We start from the raw sequence: 24,127 nt of genomic DNA, 5'->3' as shown, positions 1-24,127 counted from the left end.
TTTACGAGCATTATTAAATATATATTTATAATATTATCTACGCATCAGAAATATTCAACAACTAAAAATATAAATATTTATTCAAATTTAATTTAAATTAAATAATAAATAATTAAAATTATTATAAACTTCCCATTATGGAATTATTTTAATGGGATCGATTTTTGAAATTCGTATTTTTGGAATATTTTTAGGTTTTAAAAAATTTGAAAGCGTATTAGAAAGTTTAAAAATTGATGCTTGTCCGTACGTACAATTGTACGTACGTAAATCAAGGTTTTTTTCAATATCTCGAGAACTAATGAAGATATTGACTCCGGACAAATTTTATTTTAAAGATAATACAATGGAGAAGATCTGAGAGGAGTTTGAACAAATTCAGTCTAGCTGTTTATTTTTAATAACAAAAAGAATGTAAAATAATTAAAATAAAAAGATATTATAAATATATTTTTTTCTTATTAATAAGAAAAAAATATATTTAAAAAATTCAATTGAATAAAGATTATTGTTAAAAATTGAAGTCAATATCAATACAATGTGATTGCTAATGACTTCACATCACTCTGAATAATTATATATTGTTTATAACAATTTAAATTTGTTATAAACCATTGAAAAAACTAAAAGATGATAAAATGGTTGATTTTAAGAAATGAATACCTTTCAAATTGAATAATAAATAATCAAAATTGTTAATTTTAAAGTGTTGTCTGTTTGAAAAATTGTTTGAATATCAAACTCTGTAAAATGCAAATAATTCCAAAATTTATTAATAATTCCTCCGTAAGTGAACAATTAAATTTAATTTGAAAACCGTTGGAAATCTGCCCGGATGTTTAAATAATTAAATAACGATTACAAAGAGAATGATAATTATTTTGTTTTACGTGGAAAATTTTGCATTTTTAATGGTAGAGTGATCAAACGGCGCCAACGAAACGAGATTCCATCTCGATAATTCGCCAGAAATATTTAGCTAATTCGAGTAGAGACTATCTGGTACGGTTTGTATAATATTTTGAGGTGGGCAAAGGGAGGAATGGTAAAAAGCAAGAGTCCAAGTAAAGAGTAAAGCAAAGGGAAAAGGAGAAAATAGAAGAAACATTATGAAGCGAATACAGTAATATGTCAAGCTGAAAATAGAGAATAAGCGAAAGAGAATAGATGGCCACTGTACCCTAGCCTTTTCGTGAAGACGATTTTAGACGCAAGACGACCTGTAAATTGGAGTAGACCTCAAATGACTTCTGAAATTATAATTCTATCTTTAATTCTATTGTATTGCTGCAGACTAACTACCAATTAAAATTTATCTCCAACTCATTTTTTTCTTTTAATTTCATTCTTTGTCAATTTATTTAAACATTTATTTAAAACATCAAGATGTCTCTAGAATATAAATTTAATTAATTATGAATACAATCAGATGGTAAAGTTGTGAAATGTGATTTAAGAGTAAGATAAAAATCGGGACATTTCTGATGTTGTATTCTCATCATGATTGAACTAAAACGTAATTAGGAAGTTGTAGCATATGTCAGAGCATTGTAACATTTATAAGGCCACTGGTTTTGTGGCTTTTGACATGATGCACAGCAAGGGAGTTATATCCTAGTTGACGCACGTATAGTTAACACTATCCAGTTAACACTAGCCTATAATTAAGCTGCTTGTGTTCGCAAAATAATTGGGAAATATAATTGGTGAACGCACGTTGGAGCTACGATGCGTCGTAAAGTTTATTCACCGTATGTCACTCTACCTACTTCCAATGACTTGTCAATGAACTTCATGTTACGAATTTGGTAATGACAGCTTTGTTTATTAATTAAGTCATTATTGATTACACCAGCATTTTGTAAAAGCATGAAAATTTATTGTTCTATTGGTGAATTTTATGGAAAAAATTGTTTAAAGAGTGACATAATGGGCAGCAAAATAAATTAATTGTTGATTTTAATTTTTACAAATTGATCAAACTTTGAGGTCCTCACTTTGGGTTAACCACGTGACACTTTCGAAATCTAGGGAAATTTTACAAATCACGAGTATGAATAATTATAAGACACCAAGGTGAATTCTATCAAGTACGTTTAGTTAATTTTCCTCAACAAAAAATCTAACTATACTCTTGCTGGTGATAAAAAAATAACTCGTATGCAGCTGAATGATTGCCAAGCTTAGGATTAAAATTTTCCAAAGATGATAATAAATTTGAATGGGCCAGGTATTGGTTGAGTATTCATTGTAACAAATTTCTCATACTTTGAACGTAGTCAGATAATTTTTGGTGACCATGTGATTGCAGTCTGGCCCATTGTTATTACAATTCATTGCCATGATACACCTGAATCTTTGAATAATAAAATAATTATAATGCACGTAAATACTTATCTAATTAAAATAATTATTATCCACTTATTGGATAGTTGTAAAGTTAAAATAAATATTTCCATGTATACATGACTGAAAAAAATATTTATAGCAGAAAGTTGAACCCAAAATGACAGTAAAAAGTATTCTTTAATCGCATGAAAATTAAAATAAAAATGTGTAGGTAAAATTGACTAAAAAATTGAAAGTCAAACTGCTTGGTAAATTCCACCCTCACATTGTGATTATTTTTCCCGAAAAAATTCTTTCAGTGTAAATCACATTTGTAAAATTATAATAAATGAATAGATTCAGTTTTATTTTCACTAAATTATTTTCATAATTGTTCATATTTTTCATTTACTTCTTAATTTGAATGTTCCATTTGTGCTCAATCTTACTACAGTAATATCACTATGTAATTCTCTCTCGAGTCGTTCTGTAAGATAAAAGAGATATTAAAGTTCTTCTTTAGGTTATATACGAAGTGCGAGGCATGCTGCTGCGTTTAAACTTACATTTCGGTTGAAATTACTTCACAATTCTATTTTAAATAACTGAAGTGAGAAGAGAGGATTTTTTTATTTACTATCCTATTTTTTTGATTGCTTCTTCTATATTCTATTACATTAATTTCCGTTGATGAATTCTATTGGTTTCAATAAAAAAAGAAATCAATTTCATATCATTAAAATTTCGAATTAATTTTCTTTTTTAATTAAAAAATTTTAATTTTCAAAGAAAGGAAAAAAATAGATTAAAATTATCAAGTAAATGTAAAGATCTTTATCTTTAATCATGTGGAAAACTGTACAAACATTTTTTTAATCGTCAAGTCGTCGCGTAACAAAATAAATGTTTATTTATGAGCCAGTTTATTTAAATGTTTGTTTATTTATTCATTGAAAAAAATATTTGGATAAAAATAAACTAGAAGCCACGAAAAAATTTCACGGCGATTGAGTAATCCACTAATCCCTATTATTGTCAAATTTAAATAATTATTCAGCTTCGTTTTGTTCATCCAATTTTATAATTTTAGAACACAATAAAATTGAAGCGTCTGTCAATAACCGACATTTATTGAGGTCCGTTTGTCTTACCTAACAGTCTTCTCGACCTATAAAATCCTACTTCTATATCTTTATTACCTCATCTTTAGGGATCCCTGGAGTATCTTCATGGAGTGCTCCACCTCCTTGTCACTGTCTGACTTTTCTGATAATCCCTTTGTGGGTTTTTCTTTAATTTATATCCGAAAGAAATATTTGAAATAAGGTGTGGTTGAAAACAGAAATGTTAAAAAAAGTTATTCCAATAATTTCTACCTTGACTGAACTTATTTTCTTTTGATTTATTTTTTTATATTTTATTGTATATCGTATAGGCATTCCATTACAATTATTGCCGCAAGTTAAAAGGTTTATTTTTATAATTGTTTATCTATAATGATGTCAGGGCTCTTCGATGTCTCTTGTTTAAAATATTTTACCTCTTTTCTAAAAAACCAAGTGATCGATACTTTTATAATCGTAACTTTACAAATATTTATATAATAAATAACTCAGATTTATTCATAGGTAATTAATTATTCATAAAATAAAAATATTTTCTGCTCATAATGACGTTTATTAATAGTGAAGAAATCAATGTAAAATTAATTTCTTTATAAGAATAAAGTTATTTATTTATAAATCGATTTATTTACTTAGTTTTTTATTTATTTATTGAGACATTTACATAGGCCCAACAGTGTTATAAAATAAATTTTTCAACACAGAAGGTGAATAGATTTGAACAATTTATTGTGGACTTAGTGATACAAACGTACAGATTACTTGTCGTCTAAGATAGATTCTAGTCAGAAGAAGAAGGATTTTTATAACAGAAATAGTTAATATAAGGAAAAGCGTAAGCGTCTTGTGACATAGAGGGTTTTTTTCTTGAAAGGAAATGGTTAAAAATCAGATATTTGGAAAGTTAGGGAAATTCTAAAGAGGTACAATTTTATGACAGGATGACAAAAAAAGGGTTGTTAGAAATTTTAGAAAGTGTAAATTCTTGCATAATTTATTTCAGCTTACGTACGTTTTTTTATCTAAGTTTAGGGGTTTATTACAACACTAAAGCCAGGCTAAGGCCACAGATACGAAATAAAAATACAGACATGAAAAAAATAACACAGCAATATTTTATACATGAAGTACGTTGTGATCAGTCGTCATATAGAGGAAAATGCAGTTAGCAGTTAGAATAAATAAAATGAAGGGATAATTATATAATAGTTGTATTAAATCATCTAAAAATTCGTAAAGCTAATAAAAATAAAAACAATCATAATAATAATGAAAAAAAATGATTGAAGATAAAAAAAATAAGTAAAAGTTGACGAAGCAGAGAGAAAAAAGGTGGAGCTGCAAGCTCATAAATTATCTTTTTTTTTTTTAGCCAATGGCTTCGAGAGCACGTGACTTCGGTCGTCTAGAATTTGGCGAGAGTTCCTCACTCTTCTTTGTAGCCCTCCATGAACTCAATAAAAAAAAATTACTCTGATTCTTTATAATATTCCTCTTCCTCACACGCAGAGAAATATGTATATAATAGTAAAAATATAATAATACGTAATATAAAATAATAATAGATAAATATAATAATAATATATAAAATATATAATAGTAAAAATTACCCTGAATTTTATGGTAATTTGGTGACACTGCAGGGTGAGGGTAAAAATTACTACAGACAATGTAAAAATTACTGTGCACATGGTAACAATTACTAAACTGGATGGTAATTTTTAGGATCAAATTAGAGTAAAAATTACCGTGCAGTTTAGTAATTGCTACAATGTGTATAGTAATTTTTACCCTCACCCTGCAGTGTCACCAAATTACCATAAAATTCAGGGTAATTTTTACTATACATTTCTCTGCGTCCTCTGCTTTAATTTCCCAATGTTATTCCATCCATATTCCAATCACTCTTTTTTCTATGGTAATTTTTTAATGCATCGATAACATAGTATGGATTTTAGTGAGATAACTGCCAAGGACTATGGTAAACAGTCGAGACGATGATAAAGAGTAGTAAAATATGAGTGTAAATGACATGAAAAAATTTTATTTCGATTTTTATCCCTCTTTTCATGAAATAAAATTATCAAGTCAAAGACTCGATCTCATTGTCAGAAACAGAGAACGCAAATATATTCCCACTAGTCTGTCTCTGTTTGTAAAGACATATAGATCATTGGATAATGATAGGATGTCCCATTCCATTCGCTTACAATCCCCTTTTGAGCTCACTAGCTATCATCATCCTCATGCAATGGATTACTTGGGGACACTAGTGACCATGTACGACTTCCGTACGTGTTATACTTGACCGTAAATTTGTTCCTACTAATTTTCCACCTCTTTGCCCCCTTCTCGCGACATTACGCGATAAAAAAATGGCTCTGGTCATCATCCTTAACGATGAACTTATCATTCATTGAAATCCGTAATTTACTCATCTCTTAGTTCTTTTTGTTTATAACAAATTGGTCATATCAAGTATTTATAACAATATTTTATTGATATTTATTGAATATAATCATAGTAATGATCATTCAATAAATTTAAACTATGTTTCATTGTTTATAACAAATTAAAATTGTTATAAACAATACATGATTGTTTAGAGTAATGCGAAATCATTAGCAATCACATTGTATTGATATTGACTTCAATTTTTAACAATAATCTTTATTCAATAAGAAAAAAATATATTTATAATATCTTTTTATTTTAATTATTTTACATTCTTTTTGTTATTAAAAATAAACAGCGAGACTGAATTTGTTCAAACTCCTCTCAGATCTTCTCCATTGTATTATCTTTAAAATAAAATTTGTCCGGAGTCAATATCTTCATTAGTTCTCAAGATATTGAAAAAAAACCTTGATTTACGTACGTACAATTATACGTACGTATATCTATGTTTAACCTTTTAATATGCTTTCATATGTCTCAAAACGTGAAAATATAACTAAACCTTTTCATTTATTCTATAAATTATCTAATTTTGTAAATAGTATAATTAATTCTCTTTACCACTTTTTATTCGCATAAATTGTAGTAATCTATAAAGTATCAACTTTCAATCACTTTTAATTAACATTTTTAATGTAGAAATTTATCTCTATCTTTCACCAACATTCTTCAATGAAATACAACAATACATTGTCTTTTTTTGTAACTTTTATCGATTGACTGAAGCAGTAGTATTCTAATTGTCTATTCACAATAATTGTATTAGTTTTTATCACAGAATAGAACAGAAAAAATTTTTTTTTATCAATAAAACTAATTAATAAAAATTTTTCAACCAATTGATCACATAAAAATTCATCATTATTAAATTTCCAACGGACTGATTACAATCTTAATAATTATTCATCAGCGCGAAAAAAATATTCAATTGGAATAGTATTTTATTGAGCTCCATTCTAGAGTTCTGCATTGTAGAAGAGCTAAACGAGCATTCACGTAGCATGTAGAACCGATATAATACGAGTGGTAAACGTTTATGTGATAGGGAGAAAGGTGCAGGGTTTTCGCATTCTCTTGTAGGTCGTGATGTCTTGCAATGGTTTAAGTGATCAGACGGTAGAGAAAGATGTATGATCAATGATTATAACCGCAGTCCATCGTGTCCAATAGAGAATTTCTCATCGTCTTAGGCTTAATAATACACCTCAGACATCATTAATCTCTCAAGAATATAATTTTGACCGAAATATTATTGACTATTGATTTTTAATTTAGGTTAAATGATCAGAGATTAATCTCAAACCTTATATTTAATTATACGCATACCCATTAATTGATTTCGTAACTCTAATTTTTGACGAAAAAAGAATATGTCTGGAAGGTAAAAAAAAAGTTGTCTCTAATTGAGATTTTTATAAAGCAAAATAAAATTAAAATAAAATATTTTTAAATTACTAGCAATCTATTGTCACATCATGTCAATTTTATCGATCAATACTGCGTTCAACAATACTTCAGATGAAAAAAAAATTTTTAAAACAAAATAATGATTTTATTATAACCAATCAAAATTAATTATTTAATTAAAAATTTTCAAATTAAATTTAAACGTTGAATTTAATAAGAATGTAATAAAAAAGGACTACCTGATAACAACATTCGAAAATGTCCTTTAAGTGACACTTGAGTTCAAACAACCAAATTATAAAAACGTATTCAATCGTTGTTACACAAAGTAATATTGAATAAACAATTAGAATAACAAATTATTATTTCCACTTAAATACCAAAGTAATTTTCTAATACTTATTTTATAAAGTGAAAACTAAAATTTTTATTCAATCTTTGTATTATTGAAAATTATAATTTTTTTATTAAATAAAAATTATGATTGGCTTCTTAATTATTTTCTTAATTTATTAATAACCCGATTGTTTTGATTTAATTTTTTTCTATTGTTAAATCAAAGAATAATTTATTAATTATTTTAGATATATTGGAACAGCCTTTTTAAAAATTAATAATATCATACTATTATGAAGTTTTCAATAATACAACAATAATTCAACAATTAATTGTTTATGCTTTACAGATTAATGCTTTAACACCAGACTTTTGGTTCATTATTACCTGATGCTTTTAATACACAACATTTATGAAATATATATTTATTTACCGTAAACTATAAATATTGTTTGCAGTTTGATTATATTATCGGATAGATTTTATTTATAATCTTTAATAAGCTAAATAATAACAAAATACATTTTCGATTATTCCCAACGATAATATGATTAATTATTGTGTTATTAATTTATAGTCATCATAAATTATATTAAATATAATAAAATTTACTTTTTACATCATCATGTAATATGATTATTTATTCAAAAATATCTTAATCCATTATTTTCAGAATATTGTGGTAATGATACAATAGTGACATTTATCTTATGCATTTTTATGTTCAGAGATAGCCCATTCTGTTAATAGCATGAGGATTTTAATGCATGACAAATTCTATTGATGTGTAATTGGCTGTAGATTGATTTAGATGTTAAGTACATATTCTATTGCTAAAACGCAGTGGAATAAAACAAAAGAAATTTTAATCAGTAAAATTTTATTCCTCTCCTCAAAAATACTCTTCAAAATTAAAGAAAAAATAAACATGATTATTTTTATTGATGGAGAATAGCAATCGATACACGTTTTGTTGATTTTATTACTTTCTTATAGAAACGATTTCAGAGAATGAAGAAAAATAATTCCAACTACGACGTATTTAATGAAAACAAGACATTCTTTAAATGTGAATAGTATAAATATTAGTGTTATTGCCAATGTCAAATAGACATGTTTTATTTAATTTTTTTATTAACAAAATATATGATTAAAATGGATAAAAAATTAGAAACTACCATCAATGACACCTGTTACGAGATACATATCTCGATAACAACTATTTGAATTTGCTATTCAAAAAAAAACCTTTTTCACCGATCCTCTCCACTCTTTTTTCTGTCCTATAATACTCATGTATATGCCGCCACATGAGTCCTCTATGCGAGCATCTGCAGTTGACAAGTTATTTAAAATTCCAACGAATTTATATTCGCAGAATAGGTATAGATATAGATATATTTAATATGACATTGCCGCTATACGGGGGCTAACATCATAATGTTGTAACGAATGTAGAAAAATGTACGCACACATGTCTGTTGCATGATAGCTATATAATTGACAAACATTTTAAGTTTTATGAATAAATTTAATTCACATATCATTTTTGAAATTTCATTCAATCCATATGATAAAAATCCAGAATTGAAACGATAAACATTTATGCCTCTAAGTGATATGAATGATGGTATCATTATTGTATCAAAAAAGATATTTACAAAAGTCAAAATTTTCATGGTATTTACAGGTGTGCTAAAAATTTTGATTTGTTCAGTGAATCAATTGTGAAAGGAGAAAAAAAATTTGCACAACATCCCATCATGCACTAACCGTTGGTTAAAAATAGTTTCAAACAATCCGTCATGATTGATAGAAATTGAAAATAGTTGATTAAACTAGTAATTGTTTAGTACTACTTGAATACCTCAAATCGATTAATTATAAATTATAATCATCACACATAAGTATAGGCTGTTTTTATTAAGAACACTGCTTTACTTTTTATTGTATTATTAATTTTCTCCGTTTTCATTTATTGATTAAAACAAACTCAAGATACCTAGCTTTCCAATGGAAATTCATGTAATCAACCATTGATAACACTTATCATAGCGTCAGAAGAGCTAACTTGCTAATGGTAAACTTACCTTCATGAATAAAATGTGCTATTAATATAAATATTAGTGTTAATACTTTATGTGGCCTCCTTCACCCCTTCTAGTTACTCCTGTTCTTACAGAAGACCCACTGCATCTGCACCATTTCTCTATTATGTCTATTTCATAATATGTCCCTATTTTTAAAAATCGAGCATCGATTTCTCCCAATGTTTTTTTAACATAATAAATTATAAATATTGCACAATTATAAAAATCATCCTATTGAATGCATTCCATATCTTGACGTTGGCAGACTGTGCATTTCATGGTCGCATAAAATTGACAACATATTTTTCAGTCGCAGATGGCAGATTGTATTTTTCTTAGCCACCAATCATGAACTGTATTTCTCATAGTGGCAGTTTTTTGGCCAGAAAGACTCAAAGATAATTATTGGTCTGGTCAAACCATAGTCGCAAAAGGTGGACTATATTTTTCAGTCGTGAATGGCAGACTGGGTATTCCTTAGCCATCAATCATGAACTGTATTTTCCATGGTGTGAGTTTTTTGACTGGAAAGACTCGAAAACAGCTTGTTTATCGGTTTAATTATCTCCCAAAAGGTGGACTAGATTTTTCAGTCGCGAATGGCAGACTGGGTATTTCTCAGCCACGAAACTTGGACAATATTAAATGTTTTCGATACAATCGAAATTCCATTCTTCTACATATAAAATCTTAACAGTCGCGTCAAGTTTTTAGCTATTATGTTGATTATATCATGAAACGTTCTATTCAAATTTTTTTCAAAAAAAAGAATCGAAGAAAATAATTTATATTTCAAATATTGTTGATTCTTAGATTTTAATACTTGGCGTTCAATAATTTTAGGACTTTTCGTCTACAAAAAGTATACATTATAATTCCACCGTTATCATGATTTATGCTTGGTGCACATTTTTGTACAGCCCAAAAGGAGGAGGCTGTATGAGGATCATAAATGATCGGTTTTAGGAAATGAACGTTTCGGCGATCGTTGGTAGCTTTGTAGTCAAGTTAACGCTTGGGCCTCTTTCAATTTTAATTTTTTTAATATTATAAAGATATTAAAATACAGCCTTCACTATTAAATAAAAATATTTCTACTTCTACGTTTCAAGACCAACACTTATCAGTTTTCCACTTATAATTAGTAAAAAAAATGCTCTGCGTGTAAATTATAACTTTGTAAATGCACTTCAACCTTTTTTCAATTATCGTAAAGTTTTTATCAAGTTTTGTTATTATCACTTTACTCCATAACCATATATTTCACCGAAGAATGATGAATTGTTTCGATAGCATTTACATTATTCAATTATCTACTGACAAAATTGAACAGGAGTGCAATTAAAATTACATGGATAAATAGGAATACTCAGTAATAGAATGTTATTTACAACATTTTTTTGTTGTTGCAAGCTCTGTAAAAAAAAATGTTGCAGTTTTTAGTTTTTTCGTTACTAATATTAAACAATGGGGTGGATGTGCATTCATTTTCACTTCCAGTAGTTTCGGATATTCAAGAAATGATCGCGCTGGCCAATGACATCCAGAATGTTTGGGCTGGAAACATTCCATTTAAAAGTCTTGTTACAGATGTGGTGAATCCAGCAACACTGGCTTTAGAGAAACTTGATTCTTTATCGGAGCAAGTATCTAACTTGGCCGTGGAACTTAGTGAAAAAATGGATAACATAGTAGAAGAATTAGTGACACAGATTCCCCTGGCCCAAGAACTTTCAGCAGCCATGCGAGACTTCCACAATGTTATCACTCGTGTTGATTTGCTTTATGATGACTTCAAAGATTTTTCGAGTGAAGGAGGATTCAACTCTCACACATTGAATTCCTTTCTTAAATCTGTAACATCCAGAGATGCTAATGACATACCAGATGCTGTGAATCAAATGCATGCTCTTTTTGTACCTGGACGATCATCTTCAATACGAGAAAATATCCTAAATCTCATGGTTAAAGCAAAAGCGGTAAGTCAGCTTTGCCTTCAAAAATTCCTATCTAATAATCGCACTGTCGTTTTTTTTTGTATATTTAGAAACCAGATGATATGTGTAATCCAAGCTTCTCATTTCAAGAACGTTTATACGAAATTTTCAACATCGTTTCTCTAACTGAAATCAGAGCTTTCATGATGACGATGTTTGCTTATGATTACCTTGCTACTTCAACAAATGGTAAATTCAGTAACATATTTCATGAATGACGCAGGCATTAATTACATTTGTTTATCCATAGAGCCATACGTTAAAGAAGTAAAAAAAGCTACCGCAAAATTTGTAATGAGAATGGAAGAATACATATTAACTATCAAAAATAAGATGACAGCAGTTTCACGGATAGTATTTCCATGCGATCCTCCAGAATGGATTCGAGGTATTACAATAAAATTATACTGAACGACTAATGTCGATAACTCTAATTCATTAATCCATTGTTAGGTGAAACATTCGTTGAATTAGAAGGCTTAATGACGGGCTACTTGATGAGTGAACCACAAGGATTTTCTGATGATACATGTCGTTATACTTGCAGTGATATAAATACAATGAAAACTTATCGATGCTTTACATGGGACAAGAGTTCTGATCCTTACCTAAAGAATAAGGCTACTTATTGTCAACGAAAAACATGTCTAGGAAGAGCTTATTTTTGCGGTACAATAGGTTACAGTGTTGACGTTTGTGAATATGTAAGTGTGTATTCATAATTCTAATTATCTTAGTAACCAAATCAACGTGAGACTGACGGCAGACTTATGTATGTCGACCTAAGTTTGTTATCAAAGTATGTATCTGCCATTTTTTTCAAGCAGAAAGACGCAAGATTTCATGTCTGACGGTCAATGGCAATTTGATGCAGAAAGTAAACAGATGTACGTAACTCTGACAAAAATTCTTATGTCAGAATTGGCTACAAGGGAATGATTTAATGATAATTTTATGCAAAAAATTATCACATTGCAGTAATCAACAATTCACAAGTATAAATTAAATATATTTACAGCCAGAAAGCTCACTGAGACGCTACAAATATATATCAAGTCAAGGAGGTGGTTCCACATATGGTTCGAAAGAAGGGGGTTGTAGTGGAAACGGACTCAATAAAACTGAATTAGGCGCTTTAACCTCTGGTTTCTATAGGTGCGATACTTGTCTCTGTAGATGTGTAGAAACATTGCCAGAATCGAAGGCCACACGAGCTGTATCCTTCATGCCTCAGTATTCTGATGTCTCAGGCAATAAGTAAGTTCTTCAAACAATTTACACTAATCATGATTGTTAATAAACCTTCCATGATCTAAGCTCACCATTATCATGTAACATTAAACACCATTTTGATCCTTTCTTATTTTTTTCAAATGGCACACATAAAAGTTGATCATAAATTATACTTAATGATTAATTAAAATATGTTTCTAGGGTGATAACAAACTTTAGATTTACTGAAAAAAATAAAATGATACAAATTGAAGTTGAAGAATCAGATCTTTTACCTCAACTTCGTGTTAATATCAATGAATCTAGATGGATCCCGTTAGAGGAGTATACCTATAATATGGGCAAATTTTATCGTAATAAAGATAAAAAAGAACTCAGAGAAAACGTGGACTTTGCATTTATAACTGACAAACGAAGGACTTTCAATTTAGATGATATATTATTACCACCTAATCATGTTTTAACTGGGATTCGATTAAATAATGTTAATCCAAATGATAACTCAAGTCCAATACAAATAGAATTACATGCAACACCTGTTGATGACTTCAACGAAGGTAAAATTGGTAAAAAACCATCTATTTGGATAACACCAAAGAATCAGCCAACTCCTCCCAAGCGATATGCAGAAAAAAGGTAAGATGATGGAACATGTGCTTACCTGTTTGTGTCTTGATACTAGATATGTTGATTTGAACGTCAGTTGTTCAACCTTTAATGGTATTAATTGAATATTTCCAGAACTGAAGTAAATTATGGAAAAAAAGTAGATCCAAGGAAGTCACCAAAAAATATTGTATTTTCGAAAATAAATGAGTTTATTATGTTTGGTCCTTCAAATATTTATGATGATGCTGGGCAAACCACCATTCCTCTTTTCGATGCACAACCTGTAACAGTTAACCGAACTCTAGCATTAGCTGGTGCTGGAATGTTCGTTAGAGGTGCAAAGGATTATGGAGGGTTCATTGCTTTCAGAGCTTATACCGCTAACTTTGGGGATTATATGAATGCAAATATGAAGAAAAAGCAATTGAAACAATTTAAAAAATTGTATCGTGAATTGCTCGCATATGATCCACCAGTTATACCATAAAATAGCCGTTTTAAATAATTGATACTACAAAATAGGCAATTACATACTTGATCATACATATACTATAAAAATATATAATAATATAGATTTACATTACCTTGATCAAAATAGGCTTTTTTCATTAAATCAGCATCCCTCTTACAAGAAGCTTCATAAAGGTCGAATCCATTTCAAATCATTATTTTGTTTTTTTATAAATCTTATACAATTACATAGAGTAATGGTGGTTTCCAACTGTGATGTTATTTGGTCTAGGTTAGATAATTTTTTATTTAAACTGCAAATAAATGTTTACAGAATTAGTCATGTTATTATTAAAATAATTTTATTAAAAATAACATTGTTTTATAGGTTAATAATTGAAGGAATTTAATTCTCATTATGATTTGTTGGAAGTTTATTTTCTATTGTTGATTGTATACCTTTTCATTCTTGTAGACAATTAATTATGCATCCTGGATATGGTGAAACACGTTTCATAAAGAATTTAATAAAAGGGATATTTTTTAGAATTGTTATAATTTGTTTTTTATACTTTTTCCGATTAATTAGCTTCATAAATTCTATATTTTTTGTAGGGTTGAGATTTGTAAATGAAAAAGAATTGTTGGAGGAGGTCCTATCCCCCCTCTCTTACACACAAACCAATCAGAAGTTGTGGGTCCACAATATAAATATCATCTGTCGATATGACAGAGGTTAGCTCACGAAATAATGCGCAATAGTTGTCAGATGAAAAAGTGTCATTGTAGTAGATGCATCGTCGACATTTATGAGCTAAATTTTACGGCGTAATATTCATGAAAGCAAGTGAAAAAGAATAAGTTGTGAAGATTTTTAAATTAAGTTTTTTTATTCATGTTAATACTTTTTTGAATAAAAAATAACCATGTCCTTCAATTACAAGTTCTATAAAACAGGTAAACTTCGCAATCAAAATTAACATCTCAAAGAGTTTATTATAAGGATAAATAAAATATTTATCCCTTTCCATTTTAATCACGTTAAGATAACCTATATTTTTATATCATTTTGATAGAATATGTGTAAATAATAATTAAATTGAAAAATGTTTGTTCACAGTTCAAACTCAGTGTTCTTCCTCAGTACCGGCTAGTATTACAGTAGCTGAGCTTTATTTGTCCAAATCGGAAAATAATAGTCTAGGAATTCTCGTAACGGCAGTTGAAGTAGGATGTAAAGTTGAAAATGAAATTCCTATACAGCTTGAACAGCCTGATAATTTTGGTCTGGTACGATTACGTTATAGAGGTCTGAAATTTTATGATTATTTCTGTGCTGATTCTACTGTTCAAGTTAAAAAGATGTTATTAAAAAAATCAACTAATGGTCATGAAGATGTATTCGATAGTAATTGGGATATTTTTAACATAAATATAGAGAACGAAAATAATTGCTATTATTTATTGGATAAAGCAATAGAAAATCAATATACAGATATTCTAGCAATACTATTGGAAACTGATATGAAAAATTCATCACGACAGCTTGTAATTCATCCATTTAATGACTTTGGCACACTACTTCATCATGCAGTGAAAAGAAACGATAGATATATGATTGAAGCTCTTCTTGATCACAAGTTAGATATTGAAGCTAGAAATAAGGAAGGTTTAACGCCACTTCATGTTGCTGTTGACTTAGACATGCCTAATATTGTGGATCTGCTGATAAATCATGGTGCAGATGTAAATGCTCTCACCGACAAATTACAAGTACCGTTTCACTTTGCAGCGAGAAGAAATAATTCTCAAGTATTAATGAGTCTTGGTAAAAAAAGTGCAAAAATTAACGAGACAGATTTGTCTGGACAGAGTCCATTGTTTTATGCTGTTATTGCAGGAAATGTAGAAGCTGTTGATTTTTTTTTTAAAATCAAAGCAGATTATAAAATTAAAGATTCGCATCACTGTACGCCATTTCAGCTTGCTGTACAACAAAAAAATTTGGATCTCATTGAAGTTTTTTTGGAATATGATGCAGATGTTGATATATCAAATGCAATTTTTTATCTCAGTGAAAAATCATTTCATCATGAACCTAAGGTTGTATACAAAGAAACGTATATGAAGATTATTGATGTTCTTTTGGAAAAAGGAGTTGAAATAAATCGTCGAGGTTTACATGAACGCACTCCTCTTCAACATGCTGTGATTAATGATGATGTTGAATGTGTAAAAGCTTTATTAACACGTAGAGCTAATATAAACATTCTAACTAATTCACGTAGTACTTTACTTCATCTGGCTTGTCAGCACAGTGGAAATGAATGTATTCAAATCCTTTTGGATAGAAATATTGATATTAACGCTGTTAATAAAAAAAACAACACTGCACTTCAGCTAGCAGTTATTAATAAAAACTATCGTGCTATTGAGTTAATATTGAGTAATTCTAAAATTGATAGAAGTAATATCCCCAGCAAAGAAATATTGGAGAGGGCAATTGAATCTCAGAATTTGTCTATTATTGAATTTTTAAACAATATAAATGATAGGGATTTAAGAAGAGAATTAAAAACGTATCTACACTTAGCAGTGAATTCAGCAGCTACCCCCATTATTAAATTCATTTTAGAAAATGGAGGAGATATAAATTTAAAAGATGTATCAGGGAATGCTGCGCTACATTTAGCAGCATATTCCGGAAATTTAGGAATTACTAAATTACTTATAGAAAATAGAGCAAATGTAAACCTACAAGATGAATCTGGTAAAACTGCTTTACATATTGCAATAAATTCAGTACATTATGATCTTGCTCAATTACTTCTAGAAAATGGAGCAGATGTAAACCTAGGAGATGCATCAGCAAAAACTGCCCTACATCTAGCAATAAAATCAAATTGTTTAGATATTATCAAATTACTCATAGCAAACAGAGCAGATGTAAACCGAAAAGATGCATCAGGAAAAACTGTTTTACATTTAGCTGCAGAGTTAGGATGTTTACCAGTATTTGAATTAATTCTACATTACACAGTAGATGTAAACTTGCAAGATGAATCAGGAAACACTGCCTTACATTTAGCAATAATATCAGCATCTATACCTATCATTGAATTTCTACTCGAGAATCAAGCAGATGTAAACCGAAAAGATGAATCAGGAAAAATTGCTTTACATTTAGCAGTAAAGCCAGAATGTTTACCAGTATTTGAATTAATTCTATATTACACAGTAAATGTAAACTTGCAAGATGAATCAAGAAGAACTGCTCTACATTTAGCAATACAGTCAGAATGTTTGCCTATTATTGAATTACTTCTATGCAATGGAATGGATGTAAATTTGAAGGATGAATTAGAGAAAACTGCTTTACACTTAGCATCAGAAAAGCCTAACATGACAGTAAAGATCATCAAATCTATTCTAAATTTAACAAACGATATTGATGCCAAAGACGTTTTAGGCAAGACAGCAGTTCATTATGCAGTTTTGAATAATAATGTTGATACTCTAAAATGCCTTTTAGAAGCATATGCTGTTATTAATATTGAAGATTTTGAGGGAAAAACTCCTCTGCATTCGACAATTGCTTGGGAAAATGACTATGTACCATCTTTTGAATCCATGAAAATTCTCCTTGATCATAAGGCTAACATCAATTCAATCGATAATGATTTTACAAGTTTGCTACATTTAGCTTGTTTTGTCAAAAATACAGAAATAATTCAATATCTTATCAGAAAAGGAGCCGATTCTAACATGAGAGATAAGCATGATAGAACCGTATTTCACTATGCATGTATGACAAATTTGAATCGAGTTTCATTACGTTATGACAACCTAAAAGAATATGTTAAAAATACTCTGAATATTCTTTTTGAAGAAGATATATCTGTGAATTGTGCTGATGAAGATGGTAAAACACCTTTACATTATGCCATAGAAAATAATTTTTTGTTTATGTGTGAACCTCTCTTAAATGTTGGAGCTGATATCAATATTTTAAATAAGAATGGTAATTCTCCAATTGATGGTTTACTTGTACAAGACGATAATTCCTCTCAGGATTGTTTAAAGAAGGACATAATTATGTTATTCACACAACATATAATTAAAATGAAAGTGTTAGAGTTATCCGTTCATCCAAGCTTGTTAGATAAAATCTATAAAGTATATAATAAAAAGCAGTTGGAATATTTCAAAAGTTTTGAAAATGATTGTCGTGAAGAGATTGAGTTAATGAAGAAAACCAAATTTCCTCAAAATCACGCAACTTATTATAATTTTTTGAGCGAAAATCCTTGCACTGTAGTGAATTTTACACTAAATAATTCTATAGTTAAAGCTATACAATCAGATGAACTTCAAACTATGTTTCCTATTTACTGTTATTTTTTAAAATGTCATTTACGTGAAGCTCAAAGACAAATTTTATGTGGACAAAATTAAAAACCATTCAAATTTAAAAATTATTGACAGTTAGAAGATATAAAGTATACTTAAAGTTATCTTGATAATTCTAGATTAATAATATTGAGTTTATATGCATATTTTATACTTAATTTTTTTATTAATCAGTTTTGATAAAATCAAAGAAGATAATGAAATGTTGATCATTGAATTGATTTTATCTTTATTTCATTTTATTAGTTAAAAATATCTAAGTTTATTTTTTTGCTTATAAATTTTGTTGAAAAAAGAGACTTATAAATTATTAAGATAATTTATACATTATTGAAAAAAAGTATTTTTTTTTTGTTTTGTGAACAAAAATTTAAGATAAAATATATCAAAAAATATCATGAACAAATACTTTTTGATAAAAAAAGTTTATTATTAAAATAATTAAAATAATTTATTATAAAAATAAATACAAAAACTATGATGAAAAATCACGTTCATTAGCTTTTTTTTTTACTATTAAGAAATTACAATATTTTATTACTATTGTTTTTTATAATGTGATATCACATTATTTTTCAATTATAAAAATTACTTATGTATTTTTTTAAATAAATAAATACAATTCATAAACAAACTCTTTATTTCTCCTTTTCGATAGTTGTATTCTTAGACCTTTTAATCTGATAAATAAATTTATATATATTATATAAATTATATTTATTTATTTATTGATTCTCTGTCTTTACTTTAAAATAATTTTTTTCTTCATAAATATAAAAAATTTATTCCTATATGATCTCTTATACATGCAGTATAGAATAAAATACATTAATTCCACTAAAAAAAACTCCGCAAAAAACTATTTGATGATTTTTAAATGTCACTTGAGTAATTAAAATATCTCCCCTTGAATAATTTAGGACATGTTTCTCAGTAGAATGAATATCAAAATTTTGCCGCACTATTAACATGCTAGCAAGAAAAATGATTGACTATCGGTCATGCAAAGTGCATGCCGATGTTATCGACGGAGCGTCATTACACATTACCATCACTAATAACAGCAGAAAGTCCTCTTTACTTCTGATACGGAAAGTTCTATTTTTTATCACAGTTCTGTAAAGTATATAAAAAGTTGGCTTGGTAATCTGTATTGTCACGTTCGTGTAATTACATCTATGTACACATTCACAGAGATTTAGGAAGATTCGTGCGTCAGTTCGATGGATAGTTGGACGACAGTATTGTAACGACAACTTCAGTCCGTAACAATCAACTTTTATACAAGCAATACAAGTTTCTATTATTGTATTTTTTTTGTTATGCATAGCTTTCTTGAGTATTGTGGGTGTAAATTGGACTGAATGTACATCATATACACATAAGTAATCATCAGCGTGGCGCGATTTCATCTAGAATTAACGTCACAGCATGGTAAATATTCAGAACAATTCCTCTCAATTATTACTAAAATTATTCTGTCATAAAAAAAACCTTTTTTCCCTATGGATGTTTGTTAATAATTATAAATTTAACTCCCTATTTTATTTTATCGAAGGTTTCCAACCACAATTAACCTATATGATTTTGAGAATATATGATGTAAAAAGTCATAAAACATCAAGATTAATTGCAATTTATTGAATATTAAGTAGAATTAAACTTCTGTAAAAATAATTACAAATTTATTTTATCCTTTTTATGGATCATTTTTAGGAAAAATTGACATGGAGTGTGATTGTGTTACTGTTGTTTACTTTGGAGATAAGAGCCTTCTATGTTCCTGGAGTAGCTCCAGTCGAATTCAAGAAAGGCCAAAAAATAGATGTAAAGGCTGTAAAAATGACTAGTACTCATACTCAACTACCATATGAGTATTATTCTTTGGATTTTTGTAGACCCAAAAATGGAACTTATATTTACATGTCAGAAAATTTGGGTGAAATTCTTCGAGGTGATCGGTAAGTTATTTTTTATTATTTTGCATTAAATAAGCATAATAGTTGATAAGCAAGCAGCAATTAAGTAGGTTATAAAACCTCTTTTCCTGAATTTGGAGTAATTTTGATAATTTTTTACAGAATTGTAAATACACCTTACGAAGTAGCTATGGGTGAGGATATAAGCTGTAGATTACTTTGTCATTCACCCAAAAATCCAATGACTTGGGACGAAAAAACATCAAAGACAGTTATAGAACGAATACAGCATGAATATACCGTTCATTTGTAAGTTTTATATTAATTTTATCAGATGTATAAAACATCTACATTCTATTTTTAGTTTATGAACACCTTGATATTGTTAATATCGTGCATATTAGAATTTTATTAAGTAGCTTACGGAATTAATACAATCAAATATTTAATATTCAAGCAATATTTTCAATTGTAATATATAACTTCAATTTTAAAGTCATGTTTTTCCTTTTATCAATAATTAATAGTGTATGCAATTAGTATTTATCTTATCATTTGAAAATTTGTTAATCTTTTAAATCGTTTCTATTTATTTATGAACTTTCTTTTATATTGCACAAAAAATTTGTTTTTCCCAAATTTAATCAAATCTTAATTATTTATTAATACTTTCTTCTTGTTCAGGTTAATAGATAATTTACCAGCAGCAACAAAGAAGACACATAAGGACGATACCACAATAGTTTATTATGGATATCGATTAGGAGGTTTTAAAGATGGCCAATATTTTATAAATAATTTACTAACACTTAAATTAAGTTATCATAAGCATGGAGAGTAAGTATGATTATTATTATTATGAATATTATTTTAAATTGGATTAATTCTCATTACATAGCTTTTTTGAATTCAGTCTCTACTTGCTCTTTTGTTGCATTGTAGCAATTACAATTATCACTATTAACAAAAAAAACGTGGAATAAATGACTTGTATTTTCATTTTTAAACGATTATTTTATTACTGCAGAAATTTAACGTGAGATTAAAGTGTAAGAATACAGATTGTTGGTCAATAATGATAATTTTTATCGTCAGAATGCAACAAAAGAGTAAATAGGTAGAAATGAAATTAAATAAGGGCTATTTGGTACAAAGTAGTTTCATGAAAGTGAGACCAATTTATACATTTCATCAACATTTTATTAATAATAATTTTATATCATTTTTTAAAAACTGGTATATTATTATTGTAATTAATTTGTTTTTAAATTGAAATGTCCTTCGATCCAAATACTTTGATTTATCCAATTTAATTTAATTTTGATTATTATTTCGTCTTTATCAAGTGCTATTTACTTCTACTTCATGTCTTACATATTTTCATTTACTCTTCAATGAAAATATTCGAATATTATTCGAGCTTATTATAATTGCATTATTTAAAACACTTCTAATTTTACCTACATCATAAAAATTTGTTACAAACTTTTAATTCATTTATCATTATTTAAAAACTAAAAATACAAACAATAATATAATCAACAATAATGAATTAAAAAATTTCAGGAACCAATTTCGGGTAATTGGCTTTGAAGTTGATGCTCGATCAGTAAATTATAAAGAAGTAGAATTCGACGGAAATAAATGTCAAGCGCCTAACGACGCTTCACCTCAATACGTCAGTCCAACAGGAACGAATTTATTGTTTTTATACTCAGTGGAATGGAAACAATCAGATATTAGCTGGGCTAGCAGATGGGATGTTTATTTAGGAATTAATGATGTTGAAATTCATTGGTTTTCAATTATCAACTCACTTGTTGTGGTTTTCTTTTTATCTGGTAAAGAAAGTGTTTGTTTAAAAAATCAATTTACTGAAAAGTGAATACAATTATAAAATCCGTTGTGTTACAGGTATTCTTACTATGATCATGGTAAGAACACTTAGAAGAGATATAGCACGTTATAATGCCGGAGAAAGTGAGAGTTTAGCTGGACTTGATGAATCAATTGAAGAAAGTGGATGGAAGTTAGTTCATGGTGATGTTTTTAGACCACCAACAAATTCAAGATTGTTTGCTGCAGTTATTGGCAGTGGAATTCAAATATTTTTCATGGCTCTTATAACAATATGTAAGATACCAAATCATTTATTTAACTACTTTTGAAAACAATGAAATAATAATGTGGATAAGACTCCAAAAATTTTCATGATCAACTTCTTAGTATTCATGCTAACAGTAATAGTTATGCCTTACTAGAGATATTCAATTAGAAAGCTATTGTAATTACTTCATTACTGAGTCCTTAAGTGTATAATAATTAATAAAGGCATTAAATAATTGCATATTTATATTAAAAGCAGGCTGTTGGTGGCGGAAAATAATATCGAAAAGCTGCCAACTTTTGTTAAATATCAAAAATTCCATTAAAACTAACGAATGAATCAATTAGCATAATATCAATTTATAATCATAATTATAAATTAAACATAATTACTTAATTGTTTTTAGTTTTTGCTATGCTGGGGATGCTTTCTCCTGCAAGCAGAGGAGCTTTAGCAACGGGTGCGATTTTTTTCTACGCAGTATCTGGATTAATTGCGGGTTATTTTTCTGCACGTTTATACAAAACAATTCGTGGAAGACAATGGAAACGTGCAGCCTTACTAACAGCAACATTTTATCCTGGAATAGTATTTGGAACATGCTTTTTTTTGAATTTCTTCATCTGGGGAAAACATAGTTCCGGAGCAGTACCTTTCACTACTATGTTATCACTTTTATGTCTTTGGTTTGGCATTTCTCTTCCTCTCGTTTACCTTGGATACTTTTTTGGATACAGAAAACAAGCATTTACCCATCCAGTACGAACTAATCAAATACCAAGACAAGTTCCTGATCAAGTGTGGTATTTAAATCCAGTTTTATGGTAAGATTAAATTTTTGTTTTTCAACTATCGATCTTTATCAACAATTTTAATATTATATTATATTAATTACTATAATAATTATTCACTAACATGTTTATAATTAATGATTTATTATTATTTTAGCACATTAATGGCAGGAATTCTACCATTCGGAGCAGTTTTTATTGAACTATTTTTTATCTTGACTGCATTTTGGGAAAATCGATTTTATTATTTATTTGGTTTCCTATTTCTTGTGTTTTGTATACTTGTTATTTCTTGTTCACAAATATCAATTGTCATGGTTTACTTTCAATTGTGTGGAGAAGTAAGTAATCTTATTCAATTAATTTTTTATACATCAAATTATTTCTTACATAATTGGTAAATTAAAATTTTATTTTCTAGGATTACAGGTGGTGGTGGAGAAGTTTTATTGTTAGTGGCGGTTCAGCTGTTTACGTATTAGCTTACTCGGTTTTCTATTTTATGACAAAATTAGAAATATCTGAATTAGTGCCAACATTAATGTACTTCAGTTACACAGGACTTATGGTGCTCACATTTTGGTTATTAACCGGAACAATTGGGTTCTTCGCAGCCTATGCGTTTATTCGTAAAATTTACGCAGCTGTAAAAATTGACTAGTCGAATTTATATGATAATAATAAAAAAAAATTACAACATTTCCTCATATTTTTTTCAATAGTATTGTAAAATAATTCAAGGCATTTTTTATTAGCTTTCAAACTTATAATTATTGATGGTATATACAAATAAAAACAATTGAAATTATAACATACAAAGTAAATTTTAAATTATCATTTAATGTTATTTTTACACGATATAGTAATTA

The 24,127-nt window shown here is 28.3% G+C and overlaps 3 protein-coding genes and 1 long non-coding RNA gene across 5 annotated transcripts; 3 read left to right on the top strand and 1 right to left on the bottom strand.

Moving 5' to 3' along the window:
- Positions 1 to 11,155: 11,155 nt before the first annotated feature.
- LOC118068829 (uncharacterized) lies at positions 11,156 to 14,512 on the top strand. The gene is made up of 7 exons (XM_035086533.1): positions 11,156 to 11,721; positions 11,790 to 11,928; positions 11,990 to 12,127; positions 12,193 to 12,443; positions 12,758 to 12,996; positions 13,174 to 13,608; positions 13,714 to 14,512. Exons 1-7 carry the CDS (start codon positions 11,170 to 11,172, stop codon positions 14,066 to 14,068), a joined length of 2,109 nt encoding a protein of 702 aa, XP_034942424.1. The 5' UTR covers positions 11,156 to 11,169; the 3' UTR covers positions 14,069 to 14,512.
- On the bottom strand, positions 13,650 to 14,634 carry LOC118068843 (uncharacterized). Its single transcript, XR_004690543.1, has 3 exons — positions 14,491 to 14,634; positions 14,166 to 14,345; positions 13,650 to 13,862 (listed from the first exon to the last, which is right to left on the bottom strand). It is a non-coding gene; the product is annotated as an uncharacterized lncRNA (long non-coding RNA).
- A 131-nt stretch (positions 14,635 to 14,765) lies between these two features.
- Positions 14,766 to 18,549, top strand: LOC118068828 (serine/threonine-protein phosphatase 6 regulatory ankyrin repeat subunit B-like). Its single transcript, XM_035086532.1, has 2 exons — positions 14,766 to 14,988; positions 15,152 to 18,549. Exons 1-2 carry the CDS (start codon positions 14,958 to 14,960, stop codon positions 18,484 to 18,486), a joined length of 3,366 nt encoding a protein of 1,121 aa, XP_034942423.1. The 5' UTR covers positions 14,766 to 14,957; the 3' UTR covers positions 18,487 to 18,549.
- Positions 18,550 to 19,502: 953 nt separating this feature from the next.
- On the top strand, positions 19,503 to 24,033 carry TM9SF4 (transmembrane 9 superfamily protein member 4). 2 transcript variants are annotated; one of them, XM_035086535.1, is made up of 10 exons: positions 19,503 to 19,687; positions 19,772 to 19,875; positions 20,158 to 20,402; positions 20,523 to 20,669; positions 21,045 to 21,197; positions 21,927 to 22,201; positions 22,275 to 22,493; positions 22,874 to 23,291; positions 23,416 to 23,599; positions 23,680 to 24,033. In XM_035086535.1, the coding sequence occupies exons 2-10, from the start codon at positions 19,873 to 19,875 to the stop codon at positions 23,917 to 23,919; spliced, it is 1,884 nt and encodes a 627-aa protein (XP_034942426.1). In that variant the 5' UTR covers positions 19,503 to 19,687; positions 19,772 to 19,872; the 3' UTR covers positions 23,920 to 24,033. The 2 variants fall into 2 exon arrangements, with proteins under 2 accessions (XP_034942426.1, XP_034942425.1); XM_035086534.1 differs by having other exon boundaries at positions 19,503 to 19,702.
- The last annotated feature ends 94 nt before the right edge of the window (positions 24,034 to 24,127 follow it).

Source organism: Chelonus insularis, unplaced genomic scaffold (assembly GCF_013357705.1).
Source record: "Chelonus insularis isolate UGA/USDA-ARS -01 unplaced genomic scaffold, ASM1335770v1 contig_402_pilon, whole genome shotgun sequence".
NCBI classification, from domain to species: Eukaryota; Metazoa; Arthropoda; class Insecta; order Hymenoptera; family Braconidae; genus Chelonus; species Chelonus insularis.
The sequence above is the reverse complement of the archived record's forward strand: the minus strand, read 5'-3'. Positions and strand labels throughout refer to the sequence as shown.